Source organism: Mycteria americana, chromosome 13, assembly GCF_035582795.1.
Source record: "Mycteria americana isolate JAX WOST 10 ecotype Jacksonville Zoo and Gardens chromosome 13, USCA_MyAme_1.0, whole genome shotgun sequence".
Lineage (NCBI taxonomy): Eukaryota > Metazoa > Chordata > Aves > Ciconiiformes > Ciconiidae > Mycteria > Mycteria americana.
Genome location: NC_134377.1, coordinates 16,759,549 through 16,770,257, shown reverse-complemented (window position 1 = coordinate 16,770,257; position 10,709 = coordinate 16,759,549). Strand labels below are relative to the sequence as shown.

Below are 10,709 nucleotides of genomic sequence, written 5' to 3'. Positions count from 1 at the left end.
TTTTTTTTTTAAATGCCAAACTACAGTGGATATAATTGACCTGCTTTCTTTATGTTTTTAAAAACAAAAACATGCTAGTACATGAGTTGCCACTAAATCTTCCAAATAATCTGTCACATATATTTTGATTTGTGCTTTAGCACTTAGCACATTAGGCAAAGCAGTATCTCCACACGAATTTTTGAATGAGGAGAGGGCGGGCTTATCACTGCACTACGAGCCACATGGAACAATGGGACCAAAGCTGAAGGGATCTAAAGTGGGCTGCTTTCATAATAATCTAGTCAGGGTGCTCTGCAGAGGGGCTGCCACAGTACCAGCATTTCCATTCACGGTGGACACCTTGTGGTAGAGGGTGCAAAAAGTAGGGGAAGTGTGTGGGAGAAGATAAAGCTAATAAAAATAATAATTTTATAGGCATTATAATTTTGTCTTTTAAAGTAAAAATAATTAATTTCTAAAAGCTCTGGCTTTAGGGGCTAATTTCCCTAAGCCATTTGTACAGGATGTCAAAAACCAGCAAACTTAAATGTAACATTAAAACAATGACAGTAACAAAAAACCCTCGTGTCAGCCTTAACTTACAGTATATAAGCATATTAAAACATATTCAAAGTCAGAAAATTATGTTTTTTTCTTATATATATATATATATATATGACACGCATACCTTTTTCAAGGGTGTCTACTTCAAAAGTTGAACTAAAAAGGTGCAAGAAGTTTGTGCAGTGAAGCAAAGCTCCCTACTGGCCTGCGACTGTAAGACAAAAACTGATACTTCGGAAAACATCCCAGGCAAATCTGCCAAAGCTACATACCGGTCTGCATTGCTTGTCTTTACAGCCTTGTTTCTTTTGCTATAGGTCAGAGGTCATCTTCATAACTAGAAATGGCTTCAAATGAATTTTTTTTCTTTAAATACAGATATCTGTAATCTGAATTTCAAGAATAAGAGGTTATAGGAGGGAGGAGAGAGGATGCTCAGAATATCCAGTTCTCAACCACTGCTAATGGCTGAACACGAGAACGTATTTTTCCCTGTGATTTGGACACAACCCAAGATGGGGGAAAACAACACCCCTCCCTCCCCAATTAAAAAAACCACCAAAACCCAGATGTTACATAATTAACAGTCATTCCTTAACAAACTCACCCAGATTGAACAAATACAGACCCAGAACCACATGCTCCTCTTGACCTCTTTTCTAAACCTTCATCTGAATCTCTTACTAAACCCCAGAATGAGCTAGATTTACCACTTGGCTGTCCCCAACATGACAGAATTATTATGGGAAGGTTTCAAACAAACCCTTGGAATAGCATGTTCTGCATTTAATATTATACCAGTTTCTCAAAACCATGCCCTTTGCTTCTACAGGCAAAAGCACAACTCTGAACACCATTTTTAAAAATGAAATAAATAAATAATTTTGATAAAGATTTGTTTACATACTTAAAGCAATAGGAAGAAAGACTGATAAGGAGGTTATAGTGTCAAAGCTTCCTTGTCACTAACACTACAATTCCGTTTCTTTTCGTCTACAGTAGGAATCTCCTGCTGGTCTGATGCAGTTGCAGGACTGGCAGAGGTAAGGTCCATTAGCTGCCCCTCAATCTGAGTCCACGAAGACATTGATTCATGTACTATAATGGTGTGTTCCTCCATCTGACGCTGAAGGCTGTCCATTTCTTGCCTTTTGAAAGTATTGAGAACAAAAAAGCAAAAATTAGCAAGCAGAAAGCTAACTGCTAAATGCAAGATCAGAAAATTACCTTTCTGATTCTTGATACCTACTCCAAGACTATCTAAGCTATAGCTGTATACAAGAGAAAGAAGTCTGCAGGAAGCTTAGGAATTGCCTTTCTTTAATTTAAGAGCAAAAGAAATACAATATGCTTAATTCAAAAGTAAGGGCCAACAATGCAGCAGCTCCTTTGCTGCACATACTCATTGCCAGGGATGATACAGCACTGTTTCCTCAGAAAAGGCACTTAGTGACTGCAACCTGATAAACGTGGTACTCTTGCAGGCATAGAAGACATCATGGGAGGTAGAGGTGAGGAAAGCAGCACAGAAAAATAACTAGATAAACACATTATGACTTTAGTCAGACACCAACTTAGCAAAGCGACTACTCTGGTAGTACAGGATCACAGAACATTATCACAGGCTCACTACCCTCAAACATCAGCTGAGGTGATAATAGCAGCTCAGTTCTCCTAGTAAATTGAACTCCCCGTCTTCCTGAAGTTGTAGCTTTCCTGCTCAGAATCTCACGTGCAACCTTGTAAGGGAAGATCTGAAAACATATTTTTGGCAGAAAGAACTTCCTCTGTAGAGATTTCTTATTAACACACTGCCCGGGCTCCTATCACAAGCCGCCTTTCTGATGCTGTGAAGAGAGAGAAACACCAGCTTTTCCACCAACAAGAACACCTAAAAATAGCTGTTTCTGGTTTCTTCTGCTGTGTACAATTTAGGATGGACATCTTGTCTAGTTTATCGTAAAGTCTTCTTCCCTTATTTCATTACCATGTAAGCAAGCACTTACAATGAGAGAACATCCTACTGTCCTAAATATAGTCCCAGTAAGAGGAACAGAATTCATTTTACAAATCCTTTTTTCCTTAGACTGGCAGCTGGTTTCTTGGAAACATTTTTAAGATTATTTAATATGGTTGAAAATAACAGGTCATACTTTAACTGCCGGAGACAGCTGTTCAGATTTTTTAAAGGCTCCTTGCTCACAGCTGTCGATGGTTTCAACAGTTCTTCCAGCAAGGCAGCAGGCACTGGACAATCAGGAATCTTGACTGGAGTCACAGGATTTGAAGAGTTATTCTCTCCTTTCAGTTCCTTTCTCTGGTTAAAGGAAAAAAAGAAGAGCCAGAAATACAATCAATTTATTTCATCAGTGTCATTTTTACCACATAGAAAGAGTCTCACATGACACTACTGGTACATATCTGCATTACAGAGCAGGAATCAGAAGCACATTCATGTTAAGTCTCACGAGTCACAACCAAAAGTTCCTAACCTAACGTCATCTGCTAGCCATGCTCGTAAGTAAACCAACAGCATCTAGAAGGACCTACTCGAGAACTCACCCTACTAAAGAAATAAAACAGGAAGGATTTAAAGCAAGTGACTTGGATCTTCACAACGAATTTTAATAACATTCTTTCAGTATAGTTAAGAGAACAATTCAGAAGAAAAATAAATCACTTAAGTACAGTCAAAGAAATCCTTTTGGAAATCTGGAACCTGCAGGATGAGGTATCAGGACCAATGTCTAAAAGAACTAAATGGAGGCTTCCATACGAAATTCTGTCTCACAGAGAATTACTTCAGGGAGGGAAAGAACAAGAGATCTACTATTACTGCATTTTCTGTGTACTAGTAGCAAATCAGAAAACTCAAAGAAACCACTAATAGTTACCTTTTGAAATTGTGGAAGGATGAAAAGCTAGACAGTATGGAGAGGACAGACATATGAACATTAAGAAGGTATTAACTGTAAGAAGGTATTAATTCCGTATTTGCCCATGATTCATTATTTAAGTGCTACCTTTTTTGTATTATTATTGTAAGTCAAAAGGTAAATGTAAGATAATATCCTAAACACAAAGATTTCTGAAGTAAAAGGTGGGAAGTCAAGATCAGTACAGTTCCTTTTGCCAGCAAATCTTCCTGTATTTATCATTTCAATATCAGAATATCAGTATGTCTCTATCGCAGGCAGGCATTTCAGTTCAGAGTTTTCACTTGGTTTCCTGCAGCGGAGTATTTTCTGGTACTTTAATTAAAGAGCATTAGCGGAGTATTTTCCAGTACCCTACAACATGTATTCTTCCTATTTAAATACCTTCTTCGTCTTGCCATGCTTGAGGTCCAACTTCAGTTGCTGGTTCTGCTGCAGCAGCGACTTCATGCTGTTCTTCAGTTCAGTCACTTTAGCCTGCAGCATAAACTTATCTTTCTGAGTCACTGACAGGTCTTCCCTCACCATTTCCAACTCAGTCTTGATATTCTAAATGGGAAAAGAAAAGAATCAACAGGGAAATGGTATAAAAATTCCAGCCAACTAATGTTTTTATCATTTTTTTCAGTTGCCAGGGGAAACTAGAAAAAGAAACACCACATAACACTGCTATTTGAAACCAGTTTGCCCCGGCAGAAAAACAGAAGTCAGATTTTAAAAAGTCAGCCTATTTTAATGGCGTAAGGTCAAGGAAATAAGAAGCTAACAGCACAGTCAAAGTAAAACTGAGAAAAGTAAAGACACTGCAAAACATATAATGAATAAGTTTTTATGAATAAAAATGTATTAAAAAAAGTATCAGTATAAGTATGCTTTTAAACAACAAAAATACTGTTTTAATTATCCCCCTGCAGCAATACCAGTCATCCATCAGAATCCCCACCAGATAGATTAAATACCTGCAAGACAACTTGTATCCCTTCTATTTCCTTGTGGCTGCGCTGTTCACTCATATCCAACTGCTGCTTAAGTGTTTCAATTTCTCTTTCTTTTTGTTCTACTTCCCACTTGAGGTCTTCCACCTATCAGGGGTGGGGTAAAAAAAAAAGTACCTTTAGAATTATCTATAGGTGCAATCAACCACAAAATCGGAAATATATTATTATGTCTCATGAACCCTTCCTGGTTCTAAGAAAACATAGCAAAACTTCATTAAAAATGCTGAATTAAAGACAAATTAAGTCATACAATGCATCATAAATAAGGATAAACACAGTAAATGTGCAGTTTTTACCTCTTGGCTTACTACAGGCTGTTCACTAAGCTTGTCATCCAGCTTTTTCTGCAGAAGTTGGAGCTGAGACCTGGCTTCTGCCAGCTCTTGCTGAAACTGTGATACCTCCTGGGAATGTTTTTCATCCTCTGCCCTGCACAGCAGGATTAACAGACACAGCAGTTACTCAATCTGTCCTTTAAAACAAGTACTTCACTGGGTTAGCTATGTAACCATAAATGACATGACAGTGCGTGGAACCTGGTTAGTTATAGCTTTGACTGAAGGCTTCGCCAACACATTCACAGCAAAAGTTAAATCACGAGAAGATTTTATATGAGACAGATACGTGAATATATTATTAAATATTGAAAAAAAAAATTTCTTGAGCACTGGTAATAGTCCAGTTACAAACAATAGATTATGCAGTTAAAAAAACAAAACAAAACAAAACAAACTGTCAGCAATTTTGCTTTTGTTTTAGGAGGAATAGGGTTAACCTTATATCAATTCTCATGTAGGTCTGATAGTTTCTTATAATTTAAGAAAATATCTTCTATACATGAAAACAAATTGAATTTGAATATATTGTGGAATATATTCAACAATCAAATTCATCCTCTACGTAGTTCCTCAGGGATGTGAAAGAGAGAAGAATAATAAGATATATATGAAGTGTTAATCCTTACTAGTAACATGAAATAGTAGAAATCTCTGTTGAAACTGTAAAAAAAGCAGATGGTGAAGCCTAAGTACAGCACGCTTCAGGTCTAACTGAATTATGAAGAGACAGAAAAATGCAAGTATTCGCCTAGAGTCTAAACATGCATCTTATGGTCAGGCTCAGCTGGGGTACCTTTCAACATAATCCACTCCAGAGTGGCAAAACCAAAAATTCACTAATGTATGGCTTTTTCAGAGGATTTGTTTTATTTACTATTCTCTAAGAACTTGGACATTTACTTACTGCAGTTTCTCCACTTCAACCTGAAGGGCTTGGACAAGCAGTTCTTTGGCATGTAGCTCTTTCTTGATTTCACTGAGCTCAAGCACAGCAGCTCTGTAATGACGGCGGTTATGTGCTGCATCTGCTTTGGCTGCTGCTTCCTACAAGAAAAAAAAGATGCCATTTTTCTTTATGATTCACCTACAGTGATAAAACAAAGGGAGGTAGACTAAAGGGGTGCAAAACAAATCAAGAAGGAAGTTGTGCAGCTGTTAACACTTCTCTTTTTGTCTAAAACTCTTATTAGTGTTGTTATCCTTATTCATGCTAATGGCAGTTACTAACTATATATAATGGAAGAAGCACGTTTGCAGACTGCTTCTTCATTGTGAATTTTTGGATGAAGTATTATCACTTCAGGATATGTCCCGTGCATTACAAGTCATAATGGAACTTTCCTGGTAGTCAATGAGTATGCTTAACACAGGGCACAACAGAAAAGACGTCAACTGATCTTTCAGACACTGGCCATCATGACAGAGACCCTCCAGGAAGCAGTATATTATAAAGCATAGATTTTGTTTCAAGCTACTTTTCAAATACTTTATATTTAAATCACCTTTTAAGTAAATAAAACAAAAGATGAGCCATTACCTGCTTCTTAAGGTCTTTAACTTTCGACTTTTCTTTCTCTAAGGAAGCCTGTAAAGCTTGAATAAGTTGTTGCATTTGCTGATCCTCTTCCTCTTTCCGCTTTAGGACTGCCTGAACCTGTATCACATCACAAAAACAAACGCATGCTTTGTGCGGGCTCACTGGAAGACCAGAAATGCCAGTAGAGGAAATATAAACACAAGCCAATGCAGGGACTGCGAAACTTCTCTCTGCTGTTCACTGATAACTCTTTCCTCATGGTACCCTTCAACCTTAAAAGTAGCTATGGTTAAATGGTAGCTCATTGTCTATATTCCCATTTGCTTATACCCCATGAATATAGTACTATTGGCATAAAAATCATTCACCTCAATGAATCAGTATGTAACAGTTTGTACGTTCCAACTAACCTAAGTGAGCCACGCTTTCACTACTACTAATGTTTTAGTGTGATTTGTTTTTTTCCAAAAGAAACAGCTCTGTTTAGTGCAAAGTCTCATTTCTGATCTCTTTTTTAGCCCCCCTCTATTACTGCTGTTATGCAACACACAGGAGACCCAGATCTGGAGAAAATGCACCATCCGTGTAACATATGAGTGAAGATGTCTACATCTTGTTATCAGAAATATGAGCCAATTCCTTTCTGAAGATATTACATCAAAAGGTCAAATACCTGTAGATTCAGTTGTACCAAGTCTGCCTCTCTTTTTGCTAATGCTGTTTCTAGGATATTGTTGTGCTCCCGCAAAGCAGCGTTGGACTGACTAAGACCTGTAAGTTTTCCACGTTCGTGCTCCAGTTCAAGGGCCAACTTCTTATTAATTTCTTCTAAACGTTTTATCTTCCTCCTGAAGCCTCTAGATTCCTGAAGCTACAGCCAAAGGAAAAAAAAAAAAAAAAATCAAACAAACAAAACCAAACAACTCCAGATTACTACCACAAAAAAGTTGTGAGCTAAACTCATTAAACACCTTGCTTTCCCAGAGTGGGATTTCTTTTTTATTCTTTTCTTTTTTCTTTTTTAAATGAACACTTCAAAATAAGTTCTGTTAGGTATTTTTTCCTTTCAGAAAACTAAAATGCTTGCTAGAAAGTAGAATCCAGGAGTACTGTTCAGGTGCAGATCAAGAGTAGCTGATATATGTAATTTTTTTGTGCAACTCTACAACTGAACACCACCACCATGCCCTCAAAATCACTGAGCATCCATGACTCCAAATAGTTTCAAAAGATAATGATTCATGCATCCTCACCATCTCATGACCAGACACAGCTGGTATCTAATACAGGAACTACTTTTGTCTCTCATCTTCTTTTCCCCTGTACGACAATGATTCATGAAACAACAAAGAACCAGCACAGGGCAGCAAAATTAGCAAGTGTCACTGACACGATGTTTCCTACGTAAGATTCTGATTTCCTGCACTGTTGGAATAAAATTATGGCACTAAAATTCCTCCCTGCCTCTCAGGCACTTTTTACTGTCACCTTCCCATCTAACCACGCAAATTCAAGCAATCACCTCATCCTCAAGTTCCAGCACTTTCTCTCTGTATTCTTCAAGCTCCTGGCTGGTAAGTGAAATCACTTCTTGCAATTCTTTTTCCAGCATCAACTTACTGCTACTCACAGCTTGCAATTCTGTCTCCAGAGCTTGAATCCTTTCCTAAAGACAAAGGGATCACAAGCGTGATTAATATATCACCCATCTACTGGAGTAATTTTGTTTTTGTTAAAAAGCCTACTTCTCTAGCAAGTATTAAATGAGGTGCTAGGGCTTAATGTAAAGGTCTTGCTCAGAGCTTTCGAGCCTTGCATCCATCTACTGCTGTTCGTGTATTTGTTATCTTGCTCCATTGGTCCAAGGAATTGAAGCTTCCCCCAGTAAATTAATTTTCTTATCAGAGGCATAACAGATATGAGTAAGTTATGACTACCCTGAAGAACTTTTAACTGTCAATGAGAAAAAAGCAAGAGCTAGAATTTTGGAAAATCTTCAGATGCTGAGCCTTTCAAAAAAAACCAAACCAAAAACCAAATCAACAATAAAAATTAATCAGGAAATTTAGCACTAAGGCTGATCATCCTCTTGAGCTTGGATTACAATTGGTAACCTGAAAGATACAAGTAAAATTAAAAAAACCCAACCAACCAACCAACCAAAAAAAACCCAACACCAACCAAACCAAAGCCTGCCAAATCACCTCTCTCAAATGTAGTTAAGGAAATTTGCAGTGCTCAGAACACTGATACCACTGATACCTAACTTTATATTCCAAATATTTTCATCACTTCAGTGTAAAATAAATATTTCAAGATTTATATTTAATAACAAGATAGCTCTGTCCTTGTACTAACAATGTTAAAAGACATCTGCATACTTGAGCAATCTGGTTGTTTCCACCATCAGTGATTTGTGCTTTTAGTTTGCTCAACTCTGCTTCAGCAGATTCCTTTGCAGCAAGAGATTCCTGTAGCCGACGACTAAGAATGCCAACTGCATTCTCATAGGCTTTATGTTTTGCTTTCATCTCTTTCTGAGCACTCGTCAGATCTGACCCTAGACACTTCATTTTCTGTTTCTGCTCAGTAATGGCCCTGGAGTGAAAGGAAAAACAAAACATCAGGTAAAACCAAAAACTACCTGAAAACAGTACTAAAAAAGATTAATTTTTAACATGGCCCAACAAAAACCAACATGCACTTCTCTCCCCTTGTCTCAGAGTCACCCACCTCATCAGAAAAAGCCATCAGGTTGGTAAGGTACAATTTGGCCCTCTGCAAGACAATACCTTGAAGACTCTTGATAACATTCTAAGAAAATACTTACATTAATTAAGAGGTCTTTGTCAGAATTATTAAAACTCCAACATGGAGGAATATATACTACTCTCGCTAAAAAGAACACAGAATTTGGAGCAAGAATCCAATCTAATCTGAGATCCTTGGTGGATATGTCGGGTATCATAAAAACCCTGTGATCACCAGTGAAAAAAAAATAATGGTTCTCATTAATGCCAACATTCTAGCCAGTCAAGGCTAAAATTCAGTGAATGGTAACTAGGATTAGCTCCAACATGTATGTTGTATGGCAGAGACTATTGGTTAAAAGCATAAGTGAATCAGATGAGAAGCTGCAACTCCAGTGTAGCATGCAACCCAACACTTTGCCATGGATATGACTCTATGACTCTCTATGACTCTCTGACTATTTAAGTTTCCGATAGGAAAGACTAGGGAATAGGAAAAGAGTGACTGCTAAAAAGGTGAATATGAAAAACAAATGCTGTATTTCTTCTGTCTGTGCTAAAAGAACACTTACTTTTTTGCCTCTTCTTGCATTTGTTCTACTTGTTGTTTTAATGCCTGATTTGCCTCAGCAAGAGATGCCATTTGTTCCTTATCGAACTGCAAAGACTTAATAGGAAGGAAAAAAGCACCCATGAGAGTAAGAACAAAACCATGTTTGCTGTATGTTGGATTATAAAAGAATAAGCATGCATTTTCAAAATTACTTCCATCTCTAAATATAAACTGTTCCAAGGTTCACCATCTCCTTTCTCTTTCCCTTTTAATTCTTTAATTCTTCCCTCTGTGGCCACCACCATAACATGTACGAACAGAGTTCTAGTTTGGTCTTTGCTCTCAGGAGTTCACTTTGGGACCAAGGAAACTGCTTCCACATCACACCTCTACCACTCCTGTAACGTGTGTCTCCCCACTTACTTACATGAGATGTTAATAAGCAGTCATGTATTTACACAACATTGATTAGGTATACGGTCAAATGTATAGTCAATATTAAATATGTAATCAAGAACCTCAACTTGCAGGTGGTCATTCTGTTATTTCCAAAGTTAATAGAAACAGCAATGTATCCTGGATGTAACACTCTCAAAGTCCAAAGCTTAACACCTTCCGTACCTGCAGGCGTGTTTCCATATCATCTCGTTCTTTCTGCACTGACTGAAGATGATTTTCTATTTCCACCATCTGCTGGTGAACCTGAGATACTTCCTTCTGTAGTTTTGAATGTTCAGATTCAAGTGACTGTTTTTCAACTTGCATTTTCAGTAGCTCTCGTTTTAACTCTTTCACTTCTGAGTCCAGCCGCTTCTTTGTAGCTTTCAGTTCACTAATCAGCTGGTCCTTAGAACTTGCATCTCTTCGATAAGCTTCCACCATTACCTTGGATACAGGAGTTTCAAGAGGACAATGTCACCTCTGTTACAGCTTTAAAAATTGAAACTGTTATGTAAGCTCAGATATCAAATACCACTATGTATCAGGAGTTCATTAAAAAACTCAGAGTAAGAGTGTTTATAGCAGTATGGGATAGTCTTCGCATTTCTAC

The 10,709-nt window shown here is 37.6% G+C and overlaps 1 protein-coding gene across 8 annotated transcripts in view; it reads right to left on the bottom strand.

The window, feature by feature from the left end:
- Positions 1–10,709, bottom strand: part of GOLGA3 (golgin A3) — a 31,803-nt gene that overhangs the window by 3,655 nt on the left and 17,439 nt on the right. For 4 of the 8 annotated variants that reach the window (XM_075515915.1, XM_075515921.1, XM_075515916.1 and 1 more), the window contains exons 13-24: positions 10,280–10,543; positions 9,678–9,772; positions 8,737–8,953; positions 7,878–8,021; positions 7,029–7,226; positions 6,356–6,472; positions 5,723–5,862; positions 4,777–4,909; positions 4,442–4,564; positions 3,867–4,031; positions 2,700–2,863; positions 647–1,694 (exon numbers count right to left, since the gene is read on the bottom strand). In XM_075515915.1, coding sequence (XP_075372030.1) covers positions 1,487–1,694; positions 2,700–2,863; positions 3,867–4,031; positions 4,442–4,564; positions 4,777–4,909; positions 5,723–5,862; positions 6,356–6,472; positions 7,029–7,226; positions 7,878–8,021; positions 8,737–8,953; positions 9,678–9,772; positions 10,280–10,543 — 1,968 coding nt within the window. In that variant the 3' untranslated portion in view covers positions 647–1,486. Of the gene's footprint in view, positions 1–646; positions 1,695–2,699; positions 2,864–3,866; positions 4,032–4,441; positions 4,565–4,776; positions 4,910–5,722; positions 5,863–6,355; positions 6,473–7,028; positions 7,227–7,877; positions 8,022–8,736; positions 8,954–9,677; positions 9,773–10,279; positions 10,544–10,709 lie in introns of those variants that run through there. The other 4 variants (XR_012777719.1, XM_075515918.1, XR_012777718.1 and 1 more) reach the window with 4 other exon arrangements.